The sequence below is a fragment of the Mustela erminea genome, chromosome 5, assembly GCF_009829155.1.
Source record: "Mustela erminea isolate mMusErm1 chromosome 5, mMusErm1.Pri, whole genome shotgun sequence".
Lineage (NCBI taxonomy): Eukaryota > Metazoa > Chordata > Mammalia > Carnivora > Mustelidae > Mustela > Mustela erminea.
Genome location: NC_045618.1, coordinates 62314990 through 62339705, shown reverse-complemented (window position 1 = coordinate 62339705; position 24716 = coordinate 62314990). Strand labels below are relative to the sequence as shown.

The following is a 24716-nucleotide window of genomic DNA, read 5'->3' as shown; positions in this document are numbered from 1 at the left end:
GATTTTCTACACTTTCCTTATTGTCTACAATGACCATGTATTATCTTTAATTACCATTCTTTGGGGTCTTCTGTAATTACAAAAGCATTTTGTGCTCTGTGCAGAAAACTTGGAAGGCACAAAGGAAAACAAGTCCCTTTAACTCACATCATGTAAAGATAACAGCTGTTAACATTTTGGCATATGTCTTTCCAGATTTTTCTCTACGCAGAGATGCTTCGTTTTTGCGATCTGGAAAAAAGTAAACAGTTAAGAGACAAAGCCTTGGGTCTTTAGTTCTCAATTTTATTTCTGTTTTTAAACAGCTTCTAACGGCTTGGAAATATCCCTAACAGCAGGGGCCTGCCCCATGCAATCCGGGGGCTCCCCTAGCCAGGACTGGGGTCTAGGCTCCAGTAACTCCCTCTCACCCACACCAGCCATCAGGCCTATACTCTCTCTGCATCTGGAGACTTGGGACAGAAGAGGGTCTCCAGTGAGAGGGAAAATTGGGACTAAGGGATGCTGCGTGGAAGGATTGAGCTCAGACACAGCTGCCTTTGTTAGTCTTAGGATATTTTGGGATTTGGTAGCATGCTCAGACAGACTGTGGGAGGGCGTAAAGAGGGGCTCTGGGACTCCTCTCTGGCCTCACGCGTTCCTGGGCAGGGCCCACAGCACCCCTTCCTCTTGCCGGGCTGGGTGGACTACCTTTACAGGCTGGGCAAACAGTAGCCTGCAGAAATTCAGCATGCCTTGCTGTGACCTGGTCAGCTGCACATGACTCCTGGCCTAGGTGGGATGGGTCATCAGGAAGGGGATGCAGACTCAGACCTTAGAGTGCCCCACTGCCTCCTACAGCAGCACTTGGGACCTGACTGCATCAAACCCTTACCAACTCTCACCTACAGGGGAATAACACAAGGGCATCTCTCTGTGAGCAGCAGCAACCCGCACACTTGAACCCCAAGCACAGGCAGGGCTGGGCCCCCCGTGGGGGGGCAGTCAGAGACACCTCAATGCATGCACTGAAGCAGCAGGGGCCACTGGGCCAGAGAGTAGGGGCCCACAGGGCTGGATCTACCCTCCCCCAACTCCTCTCCACACCCATGGTAACCATGGAAACATAACCACCCCCTCCTGCCAGCTCCCTGGGTTTAGGCAACCAGGCCTGGCCCACCTCCACCCAGCCAAGGCCTGAACTGATGCCAGGCAGGCCAGAGTGGCCGCAGGAAGAACTGGGATTGGGCCATTTGGTCAGTCCAGGCTTCCAGCGCAGCTCGGGAGGACTACCACAGGAGCCTCCACGCCATGCTGCCTGGACTAGGGTCAGCCGGGGCTTCATCGGCCAGCAGCATGGCCCCGGACACCTGTGGGCTAACAGCTACTGTGGGGCAGTAGCCCTTGTTGCAGCAGCAGCAGCCTCTGGGCCTCACCCACGGGGCTTTCCGGCTGCTGCTCCTCCTGCCTGGGCCGCTCGGCCAGCCCCCCAGGGCTGAGGATGTACCGATAGTCACTACTGGGGGTGCCCCCCACTGCCCCCACACCACTGCCATCCCCGGCCCCGCTGCTGGCCTGGTCCCCACCAGGCAGCTCCAGGGGGCCTCCCTCGGCCGGCTCCTCGGCTCTCTCCAGGTTGATGTACAAGGGGTCCTGGCTGGTGGACAGCACGGACAGGTGGCCCAGGATGCTTTCCAGCTCCATCCGCAGGCATGTGAAGCTCGGCCGCTGCTTGGGGTCGGCCCTCCAGCACTGGTACATGAGCTCATACCTGGGGTGAGAGAAGCAGGAGGGGAGGCAGTAAGAAACCACAAGGGGAGGCAGAGGCCCCTTAAGCCTACAGAACCAGGATTTGGAAAACTTTTCCTAAACACGCCCATACAGAGCCCATACTCACTTTGTATCAGGCCCTCGTCTAAGTATTTTATATTTACTATTTAATTCTCACCATAACCCTATGGAATAAATCAGTCCTATTTTACCACTGTGGAAACAGGGCCAGAGAGGTTAAGAACCTCAACCAAGGTCACACAGGTGGAAAGTGATGGAGCTGGCTCTGTCCTAGGCAACGTGGGGGGGAGGGGGGGATGAGGAGTGTTTTTGCTTTGCAGAACCTGGCAGGAGTCACTGTTATTTTAATGGCAAGGATTTGAACAGCCGCCCCTTGTCCTAAATCCCCACCCACTCAGGATGACTTAAATCTTCATTATTCATGGACATCTTTGTATGTAGAAAAGCTTCTAGCCCTCTCCCCTGGGGAAGGAACACTTTTTACACACACTTTCAGGAGCCTTACAGATTCCCTGAGGTCTTATTCCTGTTCCAGGGGAACGCTTCAGGCTTAAGGAAAAAAAAAAAAAGAACTAATGGAAGAGGACTGAGAACAGACGCAGTCAGAGCAAATGCCTGACTCTCTTGTGCCCACAAACAGAAGCCCCAAACACTGTCCCACTCATTGGCCCTCCTGCCAGAGGCCCCCAGTGATGGGCGGAATGGTGCCAGACATCGAAGAGGCCATGGAAATGGTCCGGGGCCATGGGGATGTGGCCCAGCTGGGCTACATTGTCAAGGCTGTGCTAGGAGCCAATTGGCGCCTGTCCACCAGGCTGGCTGGTAGGAGGCCAGCACCCGCCCTATTGACAACACTAGCTCTGGCCCAGGAGGAAGCTGAGCTGGGGCCTGGTCCCCGATGCCCAGTGGAACCTCTGCTGCTCCAGATGCCCAAGCAGGCTGCAACTACAGGGAGACCTGAGCTCCTGCCTCTGCCACACCCTGAGCTGTGCTCAAGGAGGAGGGGTAGGGTCTGGCTCTCACCCTCAGATCTCCCTCTCATCCACAGTCCAGGATCTCCTTTAAACCTTCTAACTTCAAACCCACTGCCCTAGAGAAAGAGCACCCCGCCATTCAGGCTGGGCCTTCTTGTGCCTGTCTCTGTTCTTGGCCCACAGCAAGAAATAGGGAGCAGATTCCTTCTCCGGATCACTGTGGACTAATTCCCCCGGTACTAGCGAAAACGTCCTCCAGGGCCACAGGGAAACTCTGGCTTGCACAGGGTGGGAAATACAACACTAGAATGGACAAAGTATGTCTGGCGTCATCGTTAAGAGGCACCTATTCTAAAATCACAGGGATCTAGGTTCACATCCCAACTCAGCTACTTAATAGCTGTGTGACCTTGGCCACGTTACTTAACCTCCTTAATCTTAGTTTCTCATCTACAAAATAGCGATAATGAGAGTCTTTTCCTTATAGGGTGAGAAGGGGATTACCTGAAAGAATGCCTGTAAACTACCCAGCTAATGCTAGTCTTCCAGTCATGAGGGGTTTACAACCCTCCCCTGGTTGGGCGGGTATCCCGACCCTACCCGGCTCCCAAGGGCTCCGGGCTTTCAGAAAGGAAAGAAGGCAGTTCCCTTCTCCCCAGCATCTTGGGTGTCTCCACTCCCTTAAGAAGAGGCCAGCCTCCCGCACCCCCGCACTCCCTCCTTGTCTAGCGGAGGAATGTAATACAGCAGCAGTTTTTTCTTGCCCTGGTGCAGTCTTCTCTGAGGGGGAGGGAGGGCTCAGCCTGGGAGGTTTTCTTAGACTAGCTGGGGACTGAGAAGGAGTGGGGGTGGGAAGAAGGTGACAGAATCGTGCACTATTGCTCAACCCTGTACCTTCTGCCCTTGGGGTTCCTGGTTCTTCCAGGAAAGTGGAGAAAATAGAATGTAAGAAAAGGTGGAACAAAAATATGACAGGATGGGAAAGGGGGAGAGAAAGAAAACAGGGAGGTGGCAGAGGAAGAAGCAGCTTGGGGTGGGGGTTGGTCCTCCCTCTAATGACAAGGACATTAAACAAAAGGTCCAGTTGAGGTCCTGGGTTCCTACTGGACCAGCAGCTGTGGCGGCAGCCAGCACCTGAAACCCCAAATTCCTTCCTCCCCAAATCCCTTTCCCAGGGTACTCACACATCCTCTATACAGTCCGGAGGCTGTTTCAGGCGGTTTCCGCCGATGAGGTAGTTGTAAATCTCAGCATTCTCAATGCCAGCGTACGGCGTCTGCCCACGAGTCATGATCTCCCACATTGTCACCCCGAAGGCCCACTGGGATGCAAGCAAGTTTGGAGGGGAGATGTCACTAGGTTTCCTGGGCAGGGCAGAGCCCTAAGCCGAACATACCTCAGGGCTCTAAGCAGGCAGCCCAAGCCCAAAGAAGGGACCAGGCTAGGTTCTTGAGGACTCTACAGGGCCGGCCACACTGCCGGCATCCCCACCAGACTTCACTGTGCCACCCAACTTACCACGTCACTGTGCACAGTATACAGGTTGTCAGCCAGGCTCTCCAGGGCCAGCCACTTGACAGGCAATTTGGAGGCACAGCCCTGGCGATAGTAATCCCCACTGTAGATCTTCCGGGAGAGCCCGAAATCGGCAACGCACACTGTCATGTCCTCTGCCAGCCTGTGAGGGGTGTTGGAGGATGGAGTCAGCCTTACAGAACTATGGCATCTTGGCTCCCCAGCTGTCCCCACACACAGCACACACTGTCCCAGGTGAGAGCTGACCATAAGCTAGTCCTCCTGTCACAAGCTGCTCTGTCCCCGCCCCCGGCCCCCACCCCCCAGCCCTCTAGAATTCACATACATGCAATTCCGAGCAGCCAGGTCTCGGTGGATGAAGTTCCGGGAGCTCAGGTACTCCATGCCACAGGCGATGTCCACCATGAACCGGACCAGGGTCTGCAGGGGCAGGTTCTGGTGGGCAGACAGGGCAAGTTCAGGCCCGATTTGCTCACCTACCCAGGCAGGGTAGGATGAAGGGGTTTCCCTAGCCAGAAAGCCTAAAGACTTGGGGTTACTAAAAGGAGAAGACTTAGCGGGGCTTCCCAAGGCAAAGAAGTTTTGGGAGACCTGATGGAGCATCCCAGAGTCAAGACACTCCCAGAACGGAGCTCCAGAGGTCTCTTCTCCCAGAATGGCCCTGGCCCAGCCTAAAATTCTCAGCAGCGCTTTGTGAGGGAGAAGGAAGCTTTCTAACATCGAAAGGGTCGAAGCCAGGCTGCCTCTCTTCCTAACCAGCTTGATCGGCCCTGCCCACCAAGCCAAACTCTCTCCCAGGGTCTTTGTCCCTTTCCAACTCCCAGCCAGTCCACCCCAGGCACTCACAAAGGGATTCTCCCCAATCCGGGAGGCGAGCAGGAAGGCGTGCAGGTCCCCGTGCTTCATGAAGGGCAAAATGACCATAGGGATGGGGAGACGACCTTTGGCCCTGCTGCGGAGGCTCACCCCTGGGGACAAGAGAGAGTCAGGAGCAGGGCACACAGCAGTCAAGAGATGGCTCAGGAGTCTGCATGAGTCTCCCACCTGCTAGGCCCTACTTCCAGCCCTAACTCTGTTACTTCCCTCTCTGTAAGTCCACACTGGCCTACCTACTGGTGACCACCTAAGATGTGGCTGCCCCCAGATCTCTGCAGCATCTACTTGTCCCCTCCTTCTCCTCTGTTCACATGAGCAGTCTTTCAGTGCAGACCTCTGGTACAGGGCCCACACAATAAATCCCTTACCTGGAGGGGGATCAGAGTTCAGCCAGGACCCTCCTCGTGATTTTGCTCCCTGCTTACTCACCAGCTAAGTCCGAACTTCTCTCCTACAGGCTGCCCTCCCACCTTGGGAGAGCACACTTTTAGCCCTATTGTGTATCTGTCGCCCCTGAGGAAGGAGCTCACCAACAAGCTTGGCCACGTGTGGGTGATCAAATTCCTTCATGCAAGCCGCTTCCCTGAGGAACTCTTCAATGTCACTTGAAGCAATGATGTCAGCTGGAAGAAAAGGACGGCAGGGAGGAAAGAAGGGAGATGTGCCCCCAATTCTGGTCTAAGTCCACATGCAGTGGGGCTCTCCAACCATTTCTCCACTTGCTAACGGTCTTCCCTTTGGTTCGGATAGCTGTAATCACCCTGAAGGAGCCCAGAGGACAGTCACTGCTGATGGCAGAAAGCAAAGGCGAGGGCACAAACGTGTGTGGGTTTATGCTTTTGAATTATTCACATGGCACAGGCAGCATCCTAGTTAGTACTAACTCTTCTTGGAAAGTCTAGGGGCACAGCAGAGCCTACTTCCGGCTCAGTCACCTTTGCCACACCTTACTCCGTGTCTTCTACTCTTCACTCACCTTTCAGCATCTTGACGGCCACTTTCACAAAGGAGCCATCCTCCTGCTTCAGCTGGGCCTCCCGCACTGAACCGAACTCTCCTAGGAACAGATCCAAACAACGGTGAGGGTCCTTGCCCCACCGCCCCCCCCAGCCCCTTTTCTCCAAGGTGACCTTCCTCAGGGACACAAATCACTAGCCACTGCAGGAAGACTCCCTTGTCTGCATCTCCAGCCACCATTCCTCCAAACAGCCCACACTCAGGAGTCTTCAAGCATATCCTGTTCACAGGAGCTGCCCCAAGCCCACACCCTCAAAGCACGTGGAGCCATCGAAGACAACCTCCACTCAGCTAACCCCCACGCAGCCCCACGCAGCCCCACACACCTTTGCCCAACATCCGGCCCAGGGTGAACTGCTGCTCAGGGATGAGCACGTCCTCCAACTTGTCCTTGAGCTCATCGCTGATGCCCAAGCTGTCCACTGTGGGGAGAGAGAAGAGGGGCCTCCTGGACTCCTGACCTGCACCCCAGTCTCGGCCCTCAGAGCAGACATGAGCTTCATTTGGCTCTCCCACAGCCAGGATGGTAAATCTCCATGAGGGTAGGTCTGTGTTTCTTTTCACTGTTGTGTGCTCAGGACTCATGGATGCTCAGACACACTGGCCAAATCCATGAGCCGGCAAAAAGAATATAGCTAGGGGCACGAAGGCAGCCCACGTTTCCTAAGATTTCCATACTCACATGTGGCCTCGATGCGCTCAGGCCGCTCTCGATTGAAGGACCGGGCTGCCCGGAAGTGAACGGCTGGCTCCCCACGGGCCATGACACTGTCAAAGGCTTGCCTAAGGGGAAACCCCAGAGTCGAGTCAGCTCCAAGGTCGTCTGTCACCTCTTGCTTTTCCCTCATCCTTACCCCCTTACCCGAACCGTGTCTCCTTCCGCCTCTTTCGAAGCAGGATGAGGGCCAAGGCCGCGGCTGTCACCAAGGCTGTCAGCACACCCAGGACCACAGGCACCCAGGATGTGCGGCTATGGGGAGGACCCTGTTGGCCTATGGGAGGAGACAGAGCCAGTGGCATGAGCGAGGCTAATAAAATGAGTCCCTTTAGAACTTTCCAGTGATGGCCATCTGGCCTGGACAAGAGGTTCTCTTGGGTCCAAAAAGGTCCCAAGTGGAAAGAAGGCCCAAAGGAAGCCCCAAGAGTTCCTACCCTGTCAGTGACAGGCCCTGGCTGTTGGAACCTACAAATCTATCAGGGACTTCTATGCTAGTGCTGGGGCAGAGGGAGGAGAAGGGCATATAGTTCAAATACCAATCCTGGCCTCAACAGTTGAGTCTTTGGATCTATTAGGGGCAAAGGTTCTGCCCAGCTCCTCCCACCAATCTAGGCTGCCCCTGAAAGCCATGACCCGTCTGCCCTTCCCCTACAGGCCTCACCTGCATGGTCATGTGAAGGGACCACCAGTGGCTGACTCCAGGGCCCACAGCCAACCGCATTGGAGATGCACACACGCACAGTCAGGTCCTTCTGCGGGTCCCAGCCTGTCAAGTTGGCCCTGGTCCCCTCCACTGTCAGCTCACCCTAGGGCCAGGAAAAGCCCCCATCCCACATTTGAGTCAGAGGAGGAGGCCTTCAGAGAGGCCTGAATGCAGAAAGTGGTCTAGCTAGGAACCCAGTAGGCAAGGGACACTGTGGGTTCAGGGACCCCAGGAACACAACCTGCTGAGTCATCACATTCCCCTTCCAGGCTGCAGAAGCCTCCCCTGAACACAACAAACAAGGCTCAGTCCCTGTGTGTGGGGGGGGGGGGGTGCTGGGAGGGAAACAGGCTGGGGATAAGAGCCTTATCTGTGCCCTCCCCCAGTTTGTTCAGGAATGCGCTTCCTGCTTTACGAATGAAATGGTCACCACCGGATGCAATTCTAACAGGAGACAATCTAGTAAGGAGGGAAGCCTGCAGGGGAAGGTGGGGAAAAGTGGACTCTCTGGGATGCTGGGAAGCCCAGCCCACCAAAGTCCCGGGGGCCCACCAAAGACAGCCATTCGGAAGCTCTGAAGGTCTTGAGCCCTGAAAGCGCACTCTGGTGCCCTTGGAGAGTTGAGGTTTATCTCCCCTTACCTGGGTGCCGTTGTCTTGAACCCAGGACAATTTATAAGGTCCCAGGGGGCCTTCCAAAGGGCCCTCAGGTATGACTTCTTCCCACTCCAGGATGAGGCCTGAGTCTGTGCGGATGGCACGGAGGTTCTGGGGAGCGCTGGTTGGGGCTGAACCCAAAGACAGAATACCGCTAAGAGCCCTGCCCTCCCCATCATCACTATCCCGTGCTAGCCTTTGGAACCAACTCTCAAGAGCTACACAGCTCAGACAGCTACAGGTATGGGTTAGAACCGGCCTCCCAGTTCTGACTGCTCTCACCTTTGGTCCTGTGGAGGAGAGGTGAACAATGGCAAGCCCCACAGCACCCCACTAGGTACAGCGCTGCTCTTAGTTACTGCCTCAGCAGCATCCTTCACCCTTTCCCCCTCATAGTCCTGCCAACTCTCAGCAATTGGTAAGAGAACTCCAAGCAAGTTCCTGCCACAGGAACTTTGCAGTTGCCATGCCGTCTTCCACAGTGATTTCCCCTAGCCTCAGTATGGCTTGTTCCTTATCAAACTTCTCTTTATGGGGTACACCTAGACCACCCTGGGAGCACTCTTCCTCACCATACTATCAGATCTTTCCTAATTTGCATGTTTGCTCCACCCCCTAGAACTAAAGCTGCAGGGGAAGGGGCGGGATTCATCTAGTTCATAGGTATGCAGCAGACACTTGGGTGCTTGCTGAAGGAGGCAGGACCCTCCCTTCAGGTAACATCTCTCTCCAGCAACTTCCTTCAGAACTGAAGCCAACACTGCCTTTTCCCCACTCAGGCCCTGCCCAGCCACTCCGCCCCGTTAAGTCTCTTACCTAGGCCCTTCGTCCGAAAGGGCACCCAGTCAGCATATGGAGAAGGCCCCAAGGCGTTGGCACAGCGTACCCTGAGGCTGTAGTTGGTGGCAGGTGCCAGGTCCCGGAGGAGGCAGGTAAAAGGTGGCACAGGGACCACCACAGCCAGGACCTCCCAGCCTCCTGGAGCTTGTGTCACCTACAGAAGAACAGCAAAAGAACGATGAAGAGGAGGGAGACAGAAGGTGGGACAGGCCTGGGTGGGAGCAGGGTGCCCAGAAAGGGGGGTGTATCTTGAGTTAATGCCTCCTCTAAGCCTATCAGCAAACACTTGCAACCCACCCCCTCCCGCCTGCCCCCACTCTAATAACACAAGGATCCTCGCCTCCACGCCTTTGCAAATGCTGCTCCATGGCCTGGAACTGCTCTTCCTAGCAAAGCCCAACTCATCTTTTAAAACTCAGTGCAAACACCACTTTTTCTGCCAAGGACGTTGCCAACTACTCCAGAAAACTCATACCCTTTCTCGCTTGGTACATAACTCAGTTAGAAGAGCTCCCATTTATTATAACTACACGCCAGTGCGAAAGAGTCAGTTTCTCAAGGGCAGAGTAACTGGGACTCTAGGGGCATCGTGAACCAGACCTTCACCTCACATTTTTTAGGACGCCCACCATAAGAGTACAAATGGAGAGCCACATACCATGTGGCTAAGTATGTAAATGTTAGAATCAGCTAACAAATTATTAAACAAAATATTTCCTATGATGGTATATGGACAAATAAAGCTTCAAAACAACCTGGAAGATCAGTTTTGCATTTATAATCCCCTGATCCCTGGGATTCCCAAGCCAGAATGTGGTGGCATAAGAAAAGCCAGCCTGTGGGCCAAGGGTCTATACCCAGGGGAACACCAAATGCGCGGGTATGGACAGTGCTGCCTGCATACTGACTCCCCTAAGGAATGTACTTGAGGTGCACAAACCAAGCCCTCCTAAGGACAGACCAGGGAAGAGGCTTACACAGGTCCTAGAAGCAGACTGGGGATCATAGGGAGGAGGTCTTGAGTATCTAGAAAATGGTATAGGGTGGCAGTTGGGGGAATCGGGGGCAGGTAGCCTCATGATCTAGATGGGCATGTCCCCTAGTCTCTAAAGCCTCCTTGCCCAGAGGCAAGGAATGCAGCCAAAGGAGGGCCAGAGCAGGGTCCTCCAAATTGTCCGGCCCAGAGCAGGGGCCTCTCCTGCCTGGGGGAACTGGCTACAACAGTTTCAAAGGCGCTCCTTAAATACCTCTGAGTAAACAGATGAAAATAAACAAGGCTGCATTGCCTCTTGTTTTTGGTATCACCTCACCCAGGCTTTCTACTCTCTGGGGCTTCGAACCCCCTCCAATCGCCTTGTTCTCTTTGGCATGAGTCAGGGGATGGGGAAGGAGAGTATCAGCTAAATCAAAGGTTTGGGGTTTTGCCGACAGAAGAAACACCCCTCCAGGCATCTCAAATCTGCTCTAGTGATCTGCTTTCCAGCCTGAAGAATGTATGGGTTTGAGACAATTTGCCCAGTTACTTGGTGGCCAGAGCACCCTGTGGGAAGGGGCAGGCTGGGCTGTTCCTGGTAAAGGGGACAGTAACACCTGGAGAGAGCTAGGGACCCAGCCCTGCGGACAAGTGTAGGTCAATGGGATACCACCGCGAACGGAGCACCATAGAGGCAGCCACAGAAGGAACATGGCCAGGAGAGCCTGTCCCCCCGGCTCCCTACCTGGACCGTACAGGACTGGAGCAGGGCTCGGCCATCGGCACCTGGCGTCCAGGCCACGCTAGCATTGCTGCTGGAGAGCTTCGTCACTGTGATGTTGAAGGGGGCTGCAGGCAGTGCTGTGGACAGGAGGGACAGTCAGCACCCTGGACTTCAGTGCTCGGGAAGGACAGGAGGAAGCAGAAAGCAGGGGCATCAAGCCTCAAGTCCCTCCCTGAGGTCTGGGGTTCCCCCCACACCTGACAATGGCTACTCAGCACTCCCAGAACTACAATTATAAACAAGCCAAGAAGCCAGTGGGGGAGAGCTGCTCATACCAGGGAGTGTGTCGGCTGGCTGTGGGGAGAAGTCGCCTCTCTCTGAATCAGGGACTCTATCTGACCAAGGAGTAAGATAAGATAGTGGGTGTGGTAGGGGCGCAGGGGTGGGGGGCACAGTACCTTCGCCTTGGGAGAGACAAATGAGAGGCAGCCCCTACAGCCACAACCCATTCCCCCACACACTGGCTCCCACCCTCCCCTCTTCTCTCCCTTTATGCATACCAACCCTTTGGATCTCTGCTATCCTGCTTGGCGGTTTTCCCCAGCCCCATTCCCTCCACTGTGACTGGCAGAAGCAAGGCTGGGCATGAGCCCTGACCATCTCCTGCTGGCTCCCTCTCCACCTCCCTCTCTGCCTCCCTCCCAAGGACTCTGCTTCGTGATGGGAAATCTGCTGTGACGTCAGGTTTCTATTCTCATCTCAGCCATGGCAGGGTCTCAGGTGCTCTCACTAGGGATGGAGCTCTGCCAATTAACCCTTCATCCCTCAGATCCCAGCAGGGCCTCAGGAAGGCGGAACAGGGAACACCAAATGATTTTGTACTTCATCTGCTGCGCGGGCCCCTGGCCCCTGCCTCACTCACCCTCCCTCCCGCCAATCCTCCTACCTTGAAGGCGAACGGTGGCTGGTCGAGAAGAGGCCAGGCCTTTAAGGTTGTGAGCTTCGCAGGAGAACACCGTGCTCTGGGTCACCCCTGATGCCACAAAACCTCAGTCAGCACCCCCCACCCCCAAGCAGCAATTCCCATTCAGCCTGGGACCAGGGAATGGGGTTTATGCAGGCTCTGGATGTGAATATCCTATTAGTCCCTCCAGTCAGAGGAAGGGGCTAGACACTGGGTACGACCAGGGACTCTGGAGTCTAACGAGCCTGGCTATACCCAGTGCTGGTGCTCTGTCTTCTCATCTCCAACACTGGGTGAATTGTGCAAACCAAATGAGGGAATTCACCTAAAGTGTGTGGCACACACGAAACACACAAGAAAGGTTATACTACTCCCCCTGCCTCAATCCCACCTCCCACATATGGCACAAAGCTGCCTCCCCTCTCTGTTCACGCCTCTACTGCACATTCCAGAGCCCTTCTCAGTTTGCTCTACACGGCAGCCCTATCATTGTTGATTTGCATTCTTTGCCCTGCAATAGTTCTCAGCTCCTTATGCATGTGTCTTGTCTCCCCAATTACACTAATTCCTTGGGGGCTGGATTGATGGCTTCTATTTCTTTTGTATTCCCGCGATCCCCCGTGGTGCCTAGCACAGTGTGGTGTGTGGAGTAGGAGTTCAGTGAGTGCTTATTATCTTGCGGGCTGCCGGGGAGGGTCCCAACCACGCACATCTGGAGAGAACTGAACCGAACCTTCCCTCTCATGGGCTCCAACCCAGCACCTCCTGAACAGAACCCCCAGCCCACCTCTTCTCAAGATTCATATTGGGGACTTGACACATCCATACCTATCCCTCCCACCATCCAGCATGTGAGACCCAGCTCAGACTCCCAACTTCTTGAGTCAGTTCAAGCCTCGACCAGGAACATTAGCTTCATTTCACAGAGAAGTGAGCCTCACAAGCCTCGTTAAATGCCTGAGGGTCTTGGGACCCAGGTGGGTGTGCAGGTGTTGCTGCTTTGGGTCTAGCTGCGTGGAGGTATGGATAAATACAGTTGTTTGAGAAAATGTCTAGAAATTTCTGGAAAGGGCCATTAGGAGAGGAGGCTCCTGTTTCTTTGTGCTGCACCTCCCTCCTTTTGCTTCTCCCTGCCATTCCCCACTCTGCAGCCCTAGACTGTTGTCTTCTAGGCAAGTCGGCCAGACACTCCTGCTAGCTCTGCGTGGGCTGGTTCCTGGCTTCTTCCCTTGGGAGGGGTGGGGGAAATGGGTGCCCCCGGTTTCACATGACTCCTCTCCCAGGGCCAGCTGTGCACGGCCGGAGCTGCTGTGCAGGACGGAAAGAGGCTCCAGTGGCCTCGAGCACACCCGGTAGGATCACCACTAATCAGCTCACCTGGCCAGCCCTGCACACCTGACTAACCAGCTTAGTAATGGTGCAGCTCACGTCCCCAGGCCCCGGGGTGGGCTCCAGACACTCACAACAGCAGACCGGGTGATTTACAGATTGCACACTGCCCAGTCTCACCACCCCTATTCAAAGCCCCCTCCTGCAGCTGCTCACCTGTTACATTTAAAACAGAAGGAGAGGGGGCCGGTCCCCCAACCTTCGTGCCTCCTCTCCACCACACAATGGTAACAGGTTCGGGGGGACCCACAGCCTCACAAGACAGTTGGAAAGGGGCATTGGGTGGCACTGCCAGATCTTTTGGCTCCACAGTGAAAAATGGCACACCTAAGGAGAAAGGGGGTTGGGGAATGAACCTTGCCCCTTCCCGGTTTCCAACTACCCAAACCACAAGTTTGCTACCATTTACAGTCCTCTATGCAGAAGGTCCTACAGGTCCCCTTAGGGTTGGGTCAACCGCCAAACAGGTGGCTAGCTTGATGGGGGAGCTTCTCTTCTTTGGGCATCTTAGGAATACCCTTTATGCTGTCCCCTTGGGCTCTTCCCAGACCTGCTCCAACAGCCTTCTCAGAGCAGGGGAGGAGGCAGAGGGTGAGGAGCTGGGGGAGGGTCAGGAAGGGAGGGGGAGTGGGCGGAAGCCTTAGCAGAGTTCCCAGATCCCATTCAGGGTCCTTTGTTACTTTCTTAGTCACTTTGTTTTCCTGGGCTGAACAGCTCTGAGCTCCCACAGCTGCGGATCCTTCCTCCCCTCCCCCAGCCCGCCTCCCCATCCTGGCCTGGCCACTTGGCAGAACAGGGTCCAGCCCCAGATGCGTGCTTAGGCTTGTGGCTCAGACAACTGAAACTTACTGCACCCCATAGATTGGAGGTCCTTACTGCCCCCTTAGCTGTGAAATACCCAGACTCCAGTGAGTAGGATCTTCCCATGTCTGGGGTAGGCCTGGAGCCTGGTGCAATCAGGCTCCAGAGGGCAATGGGGCAAATCAACTTCCACTGAAATTTCTTCCGCACAGGTGTGGTCACTAGCAGTACATGCATCAGGCCGACATGCCCACCCATGTCTCTGCTTCCTCACCTTCTACTGTGAGCCACACTGGCTGGGAGGTCTCCATTTCACCCCCATCCTCCACCTGGCACCAGTACCGGCCTGCATCAGAGCGGTCCACTGACTTTAGGCTGTGAAAACAGGATACCAGGCTCACCTCCTAGGATGGCGGGGGGGGGGGGGGGGGGGGGGGGGACGGCGCAGCTATGCTGGGCAGACTCAGTGGGTTGAGCCTGCCCCCACTTCTGGAAGTTTCTTTAGGTTGCCAAATTAAAAAAAAAAAAAAAAAAAACCCACACCGCTGGGCATCAGCATTGCCCCCAGCTCCCAAGCCCAAGGAAAAAGCACAACTTGCCCCCAGGCTGGCATGCCACACCCTCCCCCACCGTCCTGCACCTGAGGAAGCCAATCCAGTGCTGCTCACTGACTGGGATGTACACCTGATCCACACTCTGGACCACAGCCCCATCTTTCACCCACTGTATCTCCGGCTCCTCCATTCCCTCCACACTGCAGTTGAGCTTCACCGGCTGCCCCTGAGACACTGTCAGCTTCACCGGGGCTCCCATGAGCTTCAGGCCTGAGAGGTGGGAAGGAGAAGGTGTCAGCCCACTTGACAGGGAGACTGTCTCTGGAAATGTCCCCCATCGGCTTCCAGAACCTAGTTTCTGGGTCAGAGGGCTCATCCTCAGCTAATGGTCAAGAAAACAGAGGTTGGACAGTGTGGGCGGGAAGGTGGCCTGGGCTTAGGCTGGGGGAAGGAAAATGACAAGCTCTCCAGGCACCAATTCTGCTACTGCCAAGTTCCCACCCAGCTCTAAGGAAGTGACCTTTTCCCCACACCTCCTGACTAGGTGGTGTGAAGTTCGAGCGCAACCACCAAAAGGCAGGCAAGCCAGGCTAAAAAGGTGGGGCCCTCTTATACACCTAGGGCAGGTACTGTCCTGAGAATGACAGCTGTACCCATGGAGATCAACAGGCGGCCAGCTCTCTGCCCGCCCAGGGTATCTGGCCAGACTTCACACTGCTGCTGGCATCCCCCTGTACCCTGCCCCAGCAAAAGAAAGGAGGCTGAGGAAGAGAAGGAGGGGGTGCTCCCCTGAAGTGGAGAACATATGGCTGCAGAACCACGTCAGATCAAACACATGGCAGCCTTCCTGGCAGCCACCCGCTCTATTAATACCTGAATGTGTGCAGGGGCGGGTGCTAGGGAGGTGGGAGGGAGGAGGGAGGGGAGGGGCCCTGAGCAGGGAGCCCAAGACCCCTGAGCTACTGTCACACCAACAGGAGCCACTTTGTGGAACACTACCCTCCGCGTGCTGACAGACAGACACACATGCACACACACACCCCTCTCCTGAGCTCCCGTCGTGTTTTTAAGCAGAGGGGCAGGTGAACTACCCACAGGGCTGAATCCAGTCCTGCTTCATCCTGCCATTGCTGTGAGACTCTAGGCAAATTCCTGGGCTCTCTGATCCAGAGATACACACCTTTCCCGTCTTGTAAATACTTGTCACTCTCTGCCTTCCCTTCCCTGATTATCTCATATGGCAGGGAGTTCAGTCCCAAAATCATGTGCCAGCTCTGTTGTTGCTGCTTTAGCCTGTGACACAGCGCAGGTCACGGGGCACGGAGGGGATAACCTCACACCGCATACACACCCAACAGTCCCGTAGGTGTGTCGTGTGAACTTGGGAGAGGCAGGGTGCGAGCACTCGCTCCTACCACCCGCAAATGTCTCAGTGGCCACGGGGGAACACAAGGATAACCCCCACAAGGACCGGCCACCTTGCTTCGGTCCATCCTCGCCAGCATTCCCGGGTTCAGGAAGCTCTGAGTACAGGAACTAGCATGTGTCCAGATGTTTTCTGCGACTGGGCACCCTCACAGCCCCTGTGCCCAAATGGTGTAGGTGTGCCTCTTGGGCGCTGAGTCCAGCCCCTGCGGTTTCGGAGTGGGACTTTCCTGTGTAAGGCGGGCAGAATGGGGTCCCCAGGACTGGGAGGGGGGAAGCAAACAACTAGATACGTCGAGGCGGGAACATCCAGTTCCTAACACCGCCCCCCTCCCCCGACCATTCAGCCCACAGCCCTACTCCTTTCCCTTCCACCCCTCCAGAAGAGCCCCGGACGCGAGAAAGTTGGGGGTGGGGCTCCGGCCAGAGAACCAGCAGCGGACGCTGCGCTGCGCCCCCTCCCCCAGCCCCCAAGCCTCGGCCTTCCAGCGTGGGTCCCCCCACCCAAGTCTCTCGCCCGCCCAGGCCCGGGGCTCGCTCCGCTGCGGTCCCTGGGCGCCCACCCGGCCGCGCCCCTCCGCAACCCCCCGCGTTCTGCCGCCTCCCGACCAACCCCTACCTGCGGCCGCGGGCTCCGCGAGCAGCAGAGCGGCCAGACCCGCCAGGAGCAGCGGCGGCGGCGGCGGCGGCAGCGGCAGCGGCAGCGGCGGGAGCCCCGGCCGCCCCATGCTCCGCCTCAGCGCCATCGGCGGCGACGCCGCACCATGCCGGGCCCGGCCCGCGAGCGACCAGGGAGGAGGGAGGAGGGACGGAGGAGGAGGGACGAGAGAGGAGGGCCGCGGGAGGGGCGGGGGCCGGACCGGGGGCGGCGCTGGGGCCCGCGCCTCCGAGACCCGCGCCCGCTGCGAGTCGCCCCGGCCGCCGTCAGCAGCGCGGGGTCCCCGGGGCCGCCGCTGGGCCACCGCGGTTCTTCCACAGCAGTCGCCGCCGTCGCCGCCGCCGCTGATTCATGTTCTTCTGCGAGCCGCCGCCTCCTCCCCAGCCCGCCCGCCCGCCCGCAAGCCTGAGCTCGTACCGCCCCCCCGCGGAGCCTCGAGCCGCTGGCTCCCAGCGCCTACCCTGCCGCCGCCTGCCCGGCCGGCCCCCGCCCGCCGACCTCCCCAACAGCGGCGGGACCCCGGACCAGATTCCCCAAGGCCGACCCGAGCATCGGCCGTGTTGCCCGGGTGGCGCACTCAGCCACGCCCCTCCTCTCCCTTAACTCTCTCCAGCATCCTTTCAAACCCAGCACTCCAGATCTTGCTTTCAAATCTCGCTAAAACCTCTCGCACCCCAACTTTTGTCCAGGCTCTGATGCCAGAATCCCGTCCCCCATCTCAGGACATGAAGCATCTCACTCCCCTAAATTCCCAACCGTCAGAGCCCCCGAAATCGTGACTCAAGACTCCCCCCACTGGACTAACACTCCTTCCTGCCTTTTTCTTGAGTCTTTCACCCAAAATTCCCTTATCCGTGCTCCATTTCCCACCCCTTTTCCTCCAGGATCTTGGGCCTCGGGTCTCGAGTTTTCCAAGATCTTTTTGGTAATCCTCACGTTTTATCTCTGACACCCCCACTGCTACACCACACAGGCCAAAGCCCCATGGTCCATATCTTTGGGGGTTATCATTCTTCCTAGTTGCTTCCTCTCCTTCTGCTCCCCACCCCCATCCCCTAGGACATGGTGTGAAAGTTGGCTGTGTCCTCACAGTATCCAATAAAACCTCAGCTATTATTAGCAGACCACCTTGCACACAGTAGGCATTCCATAAATAAACAGATGCCTGTTAAATTAATGAATAATTGCCTCAAGAGTTTGGCCTGCCCCACAACCAGTAATCACGGGGGTGGCTGTGTCCAAAGACATCCTGTCAGGCAGATGCAGGGCAGGTTCCAAATGCAGCCTACCAAGTGTTTGCCCTCCCCTAGCCCTTGCCTCTCTACCTGTCCCCTGAAACCAGTCCCCAGTGCCCTTTCCAGAAGTCCTGGGAAGGGAGGAGGAACGAGCTACTCAGTCCCCTGTTCCCCCACAGCCTCACTGGATCTTTCCAGGGATTCTCATGAGCAGCAGGGTCCTTCCTCTTCCTCCACTTGGCCCCGTCAGTGTATGTTTATTAATTATCCTAATGATAACAACAGCAGCGCCGGCAGCAGCCTCAGACCCAGCTCCAGGCGCCCTCAGGTGGCAACACCAGGAGAGACTCCAGCAGGGCTGTCAGACTTGGATGGCAGGGGCCTGAAGTCTCAGTGTAGCTTGGCGTTCTGCCAGTTTCCTTGGGTGCTGTGGGTGGGCTCCAGGACCCTTTCTTAAAGGAAAAGACTTGTTCTGTTCCAGAATCCACAGAGTTTGGGCTGAGTCGGGTCAGGGCAGGCAGAGGGCAGTCTGGGGCTGAAGCCAGGTGCACTGGGGCCCTATTTGCTACTGCGCCAAAGTGGCTGCCGCAGCTCTGCACTTGGGCATTCATCACCCCTTGGGGCCCTCTCCACATCTCTCCCCTCTCCAGGGGACTTCAAGTTTCCATTGCAGAAAGCCTTCTCCTATTGACTCTGGTTGACATTGGAAAGACTCTCTCCCAGAGGACGTTGAACGCAGAGCCCAAACCCAACCTTCCACTTCCCTTCTCCCCTCATTTCTTCCTTCCTTTCCTGAGCTCCAATGGGGTATCCAAGCCTGAGGATGACCCTTAGCTACCAGTCCAAATGGGCTTTTTGGACACGTGGATGCCACTGCTTTCTGCGCTCACAGTCTAGACAAATTCTTATCTCAGTGCAGGCCTCAGGCACATCACTGTTACCCTGGGGCGGCTCGCTTTCCTGGTGGGGCCAGGAGCTCTGAGTCTGCTTTCTTTACCCCTGCTCTCGAGTCCTTCTCTATTCTTAGTATTTCTATTTGCAGGAGGAAGGGGAGACTGTGGGGTCCTGGTCTTCTGACTTTCTAGTTCCCACACAGAGTGCTTGCCTTCCTGAGCTGTAGCAACACATTCCTAACCTCTCTCTCTCTCTCTTTTTCTCAGCATGGTATAGGAACGTGCTTTAAGGGTATATGAGCAGGTGTGATTCTATGGAAGAAGTGTGTAGGTGGGTGAGAGGGTGTGCATTGTGATGTACGAGGGAGGGTGTGCATTTGTGCAAACTCTAAATGTGACTGACACTTTGTGGGTGGATGGGGAGAAAGTAAGTGTATGTGTGTGTGTGTGTGTGTGTGTGTGTGTGTGTGCGTGTGTGTGACTGAAGGAGGTGGGCTGCCTGTGCAAATACATGCCTGCAAAATCTTCCTTTCTTTCATAAATGCATTGCTTCGAAGGAAACTAATCAAATCAACAGGAAATGTATTTGACAAAATGCAGGAGCAGCTGTCCCAGGAGTTCCTGTCCTCAGAACAGAACCAGAGCCAGCTATGATCTACCCCAAGGGAGTAAGAAGGGACCACAGAGGAGAGGAAGGGCCAGCAGCAGCCCCTTATTGTGGATTGAGCTGAGCTGGGCCCTGGCATCTCCCTTCTTGGGTGAAGTAAGTATCTGCCTACTCTGCCTTTTATGATCCAGGCCTGCCCAAGGAGGCCAAGGATAGAGAGAAGACACAGACAAACCTGGAAAGATAAGCCATCTGCCTGGGGTACCCGGGTGGCACAGTCAATTAAGTGTCTAACTCTTGACTTCTAGCTCAGGTCATGATCTCAGGGTCTTGAGATCCAACCCCAAGCCCCATGGTGGCCTCGAGATGGACATGGAGCTTGTTTGAGATTCTCCCTCCCGCTCCCTCTGCCTCTCCCCACCCCCTCTCTCTAAAACAAACAAACGAACACACAAACAAACAAAAAACCATCTGCCCATAGTAGCAGAATCCCCTGATGGCAATTTCCATCAGTCTCAGGAAGAAGCTGCTTCAGCTTTCCATTCAGGGAAGAGGAGGAAGGGACCAAGAGGGAACCAAGGTGAGCCATGAGGTCAACGTAGTCTTGCTGCCCTGTGAGCAAGGATCCATTCTTTCTGGATTACTTACTGTCAAGAGGTCAGTTGGGACATGCCGCGTCCGGAATGGGCAGGCTGCAGACTGTGCTCCACATCCCTTTAGAGAAAGCCAGGAGGCCACTCCTTCAGGGCTTGGAGGCAAACTGCCTGCCAGTGTGATAGCAGGAGTGCTGGGGATGGCCCCCATGCCTGCCGAACACTGCTTGCCTGAAATTCCTGAGTCGGAATCAGTGCAATGCCTTGCCCAAGGGAAGATGGAGTGGAAAGGTGAATCCCTAGGAAAGACAGAACTTCGATGTACAGTCACTAAGGGACTTTCAAATGCTCAGATTTTTTTCCTAGAAGTAAACTGAGGAGGCTGGAAGAGAACAATAAGTTTGGGGTTTCTGAAACAGCACATGGATCTGAACAAATGAAAGAAAAAAATTTTCCTCTTCAAAATTTCGCCTAGGGATGGCCCTGAGGGCCCTTGTCACCTGGAAAAGGAAATACATGTGTGAGTGTGAGTGTGTTTGTTTGAATACACTCTAGCTGTCTGTGTTTCCTTTTTTGACCCTTTTTACAGCCTGGCAAGTGATACTTTTCTGGTTCTATTTTTTTTTACTTTTTTTTTTTTTTAAGTAGGCTCCACGCTGCATGTGGATCCTAATGTGGAGCTTGAACTTGAGACCCTGAGATCATGACCTGAACTGAGATCAAGACTTGGATGTTTAATCGACTCAGCAGCCCCTAAAAAACTTTCGATTATGAAAATTTTTTTTAAAGATTTTATTTATTTATTTGACAGACAGAGATCACAAGTAGGCAGAGAGGCAGGCAGAGAGAGAGAGAGAGGGAAGCAGGCTCCCTGCTGAGCAGAGAGCCCGATGCGGGGCTCGATCCCAGGACCCTGAGATCATGACCTGAGCCGAAGGCAGCGGCTTAACCCACTGAGCCACCCAGGCACCCCCGATTATGAAATATTTTAAACATAAACAGAAATAGAGAGGAAAGTATAATGAATCATTCTGCTTCAATGATTATCTTAGCTAATTGTCTTCTATTGTCCCATTTCTTGGTGTTTTCCTAGGCTTTTTATTTTATTTTATTTATTAATGCGTGTGTGTGCGTGAGAGAGAGAGATAAAGACAGCGAGAGCACAGATGGGAGAGTGAGAGGGAGAAGCAGACTCTGCTGAGCAGCGAGCCTGTTGTGGGACTCAGTTCCAGGACCCTGCCATCATGACCTGAGCCAAAGGCAGATGCTTAACTGACTGAGACACCCAGATGCCCCTTCCTTGAGTTTTTAAAAGCAAGTCTTAGGAGCACATGCATACACACATACACACAAGAGATGGGAGGGCCAGAAGAAGAGAAAGAGAATCTCAAGCAGGCTCCCTGGTTCCCTCAACCAGGCATGCTGGTTCATTCATTCTAACAAATGTAACCAGTTAATGTTAGATGTTAAGAACAGGGGAAATGGGGCACCTGGCTGGCTCAGTAGGTTGAGCTTGTGATTCTTGATCTTGGGGTCCTGAGTTCAAGCCCCAAATCAGGCGTAGAGCTCACTTTAAAAATTGACAAGAGATGAATGGATAAAGATGTGGCATATATATATTCAATGGAATACTATGCAGCCATCAAAAAACCTCCAAAATCCTGCCAATTGCAATGACGTGGATGGAACTAGAGGGTATTATGCTAAGTGAAATAAGTCAATCAGAGAGAGACAATTATCACATGGGGATGCCTGGCTGGTTCAGTCAGAAGAGTATGTGACTCTTGATCTCAGGGTTGTGGGTTCAAGCCCCACTTTGGATTACTCAAATAGAGATTACTCAAATAAATAAACTTTTTTAAAAGATGGGAGGCAAGGCCAACCCTCTCAGGTGCCTTCCCTCTTTGGGGGCTTCGTACTCTATCATTCAATAAACTTTATCCCCCCCACCAAAATGGTGCACCTGGGTGGTTCAGTCAGTTAAGCGTTTGCCTTTGACTCAGGTCATGATCCCAGGGTTCTGGGATTGAGTGGCATCTGCCTCCCTAATCAGCGGGAGTCTGCTTCTCCCTCTGTCTCTCCCCCGCCCTCCCCTCAACTTGTGCTCTCTCTCTCTCTCTCTCAAATAAATAAATAAAATCTTAAAAAAAAAATGGGGGACACCTGGCTGGCTCAGTCAGTGGAGCCGGTGACTCTTGCTCTTAGGGCTGTGGCTTTGAGCCCTACATTGGGTGTAGAGAGAGATTACTTAAAAATAAAATCTTTGGAGGTGCTTAGGTGGCTCGGTCAGCTGAGCATCTAACTCCTAATTTCAGCTCAGGTCATGAGCTCCAGTGGTGGGACCAATCCCTGTGTCAGGCTCTGCTCTGGGCATGGGGCCTGCTTGGGATTTTCTCTCTCCTTTTCCCTCTACCCCTCTTCTCCCCCTACCCTTTATCAAAATAAATAAATAATCTTTTTAAGAAATGGGGAAGCTATGTTTGGAGTAAATGGAAACTGTAATTTTCCTATAAATCTAAAACTATTTTAGGGGCTCCTGGCTGGCTCAGTCAGTGGAGCAGGTGATTCTTGATCTTGAGGTCATGAATTTGAGCCCCAGATTGGAGGACAGAGATTATATTAAAAAATAAATAAATAAAGGGGCACCTGAGTGGTCAGTCACTTAAGCATCTCCCTTCAGCTCAGGTCATGATCGCGGGGTCCTAGATCAAGCCTTTCATCGGGATCCCTGCTCAGAGGGAGTCTGCTTCTCCCTCTCCCTTCTTCAGCTCCTCCCCCTGGCTCATGCTCTCTCTCTCTCTCAAATAAATTAACTAAATCCTAAAAATAAATAAATAAAATCTTAAAACTATTCCCCCCCCCCTTTTTTTTTGTCGGAGAGAGAGCATGAACAGGGGGAGCAGCAGGTAGAGCGAGAAGCAGGTTCCTCACTGAGCAAGGAGCCTGATGTAGGTCTCAGTCCCAGGACCCTGGGATCATGACCTGAGCCAAAGCAAGATGAATAACTGACTGAGCCACCCAGGCGTCCCTTAAAAATATTATAAAATAAAGTTTATTTTTCAAAAAAACCACATCCATAACCAATAATTTTTTTTAATCCTTACTATAAAACCCAATTTGTGTTTAGTCTTCCCCAACAGTCTCAAAAAAACATCTTCTTACATTAGGCTTATTTGAATCAAGATCCAAACAAGGACCATATATTTAATTGATAGTGTCTTATGTATTTGTAAATATGTAAAAGGTCGCCTTCTCTCTGGGACATGAAATTTATAGAAAACACTGGGTCATTTGTAGAATTTTCTACAATTTGGGTTTGTTTAATTGTATCCTTGTGTTATCATTTAACATGTTCCTCTACCACACATATTTCCTGTAGGCTAATAGTTAGAGCTAGATCCTTCACTAGATTCAATTCAATTTCTGGCAGGAAGGTTTACTTGGGAGGTGTTTTATAACTTCCAGTTTCATCGGAAGCACATTATGTCCACTAGTCTCACTTTTAGTGATATTCATAAATTGGCAACCTGATCCATCATATATAAAATCCTCATCAACCTTTTACCTAATAGTTTTATCAGTCATTGATGATCATTGCCTGGAACAATTATTTCATCAGTGGTTGCAAACAATGATTTTCTACTATCGTTCTTCCAGGATTTCTAGCTCTAGCTCCCCTCCCTTACTCCCCAAAACTTCTGACCAGGTACAGTACTATTTTGGACCCCAAGGATGGCTAAAACCTAGTAGCTGAAATTTACTGCTGCAGAGACCGTGAGAACTAAAGAAGGAGGCTATAGTATACCTGGAAACTTAGGAATGCAAATTCTTGGGTGCCTGGTTGGTTCAGTGGGTTAAGCCTCTCTCTGCCTTCGGCTCAGGTCATGATCTCAGGGTCCTGGGATCAAGTCCCGCATTGGGCTCTCTGCTCAGCAGGGAGCCTGCTTCTCTCTCTCTCTCTCTCTCTCTCTCTCTGCCTGCCTCTCCATCTACTTGTGATCTCTCTCTGTCAAATAAATAAATAAAATCTTAAAAAAAAGAAAGAAAGAAAGAAAGAAACTCTTTTTTTTTTTTTTAAAGATTTTATTTATTTATTTTACAGAGAGAAATCACAAGTAGATAGAGAAGCAGGCAGAGAGAGAGAGAGGAAAGCAGGCTCCCTGCCGAGCAGAGAGCCCGATGCGGGACTCGATCCCAGGACCCTGAGATCATGACCCCAGCCGAAGGCAGCGGCTTAACCCACTGAGCCACCCAGGCGCCCTTTTTTTTTTTTTTTTTTAAAGATTTTTAAGAAACTCTTGAGGGTGAGGCCCAGTAGTCTGTTTTTAATAAGCCCCCAAGGTGATTCTCATGCCTGCTAAAGTTTGAGAACCAATGGACTAACACTGGCTGCACTAAGATGGTCTTCAGTCAAGCAATGATTTACTAAGGATCCTAAATTCAAGGCAATATGCTGGATGCTGAGTCCTACGGATGCCAAAAAGAAAGCCTGGTGCCCCCAAGGAGCCCACAGTCTATTCAAGAGAACAGCACATATACTTATGAAAGGTGACCCAGCAAGAGCTGATAACTGGCAATGCATTCCGAAGAAGCCAGCAAGTGGTATGGTGGAAGATTCCATGGAAAGTTCAGTGAATAGGCCTGGTTGGCAGAGATTTTAGGGTTCCTTCCAGCTAGGCCTTAAAGGAAGGTAAAGACTATGGGGGTAGGAGGTGGGAGAGAAGAAAGGGAGAATTTCCAAGAAGAGACACTTGAATGAGCAAAGGTGGGCTGCTTACGAAGGGGATCACCTCGTGGGCAATTCACCACT

The 24716-nt window shown here is 53.6% G+C and overlaps 1 protein-coding gene across 1 annotated transcript; it reads right to left on the bottom strand.

Annotated features, from left to right (window-relative positions):
- Positions 1-238: 238 nt before the first annotated feature.
- TYRO3 (TYRO3 protein tyrosine kinase) lies at positions 239-16927 on the bottom strand. Its single transcript, XM_032343353.1, has 19 exons — positions 16540-16927; positions 14582-14765; positions 14216-14316; positions 13297-13467; positions 11734-11820; positions 10809-10924; positions 9067-9244; positions 8236-8381; positions 7553-7697; positions 7036-7165; positions 6856-6956; positions 6500-6595; positions 6133-6213; positions 5687-5779; positions 5127-5248; positions 4606-4715; positions 4263-4422; positions 3929-4065; positions 239-1750 (listed from the first exon to the last, which is right to left on the bottom strand). Exons 1-19 carry the CDS (start codon positions 16664-16666, stop codon positions 1357-1359), a joined length of 2679 nt encoding a protein of 892 aa, XP_032199244.1. The 5' UTR covers positions 16667-16927; the 3' UTR covers positions 239-1356.
- Positions 16928-24716: the final 7789 nt, after the last annotated feature.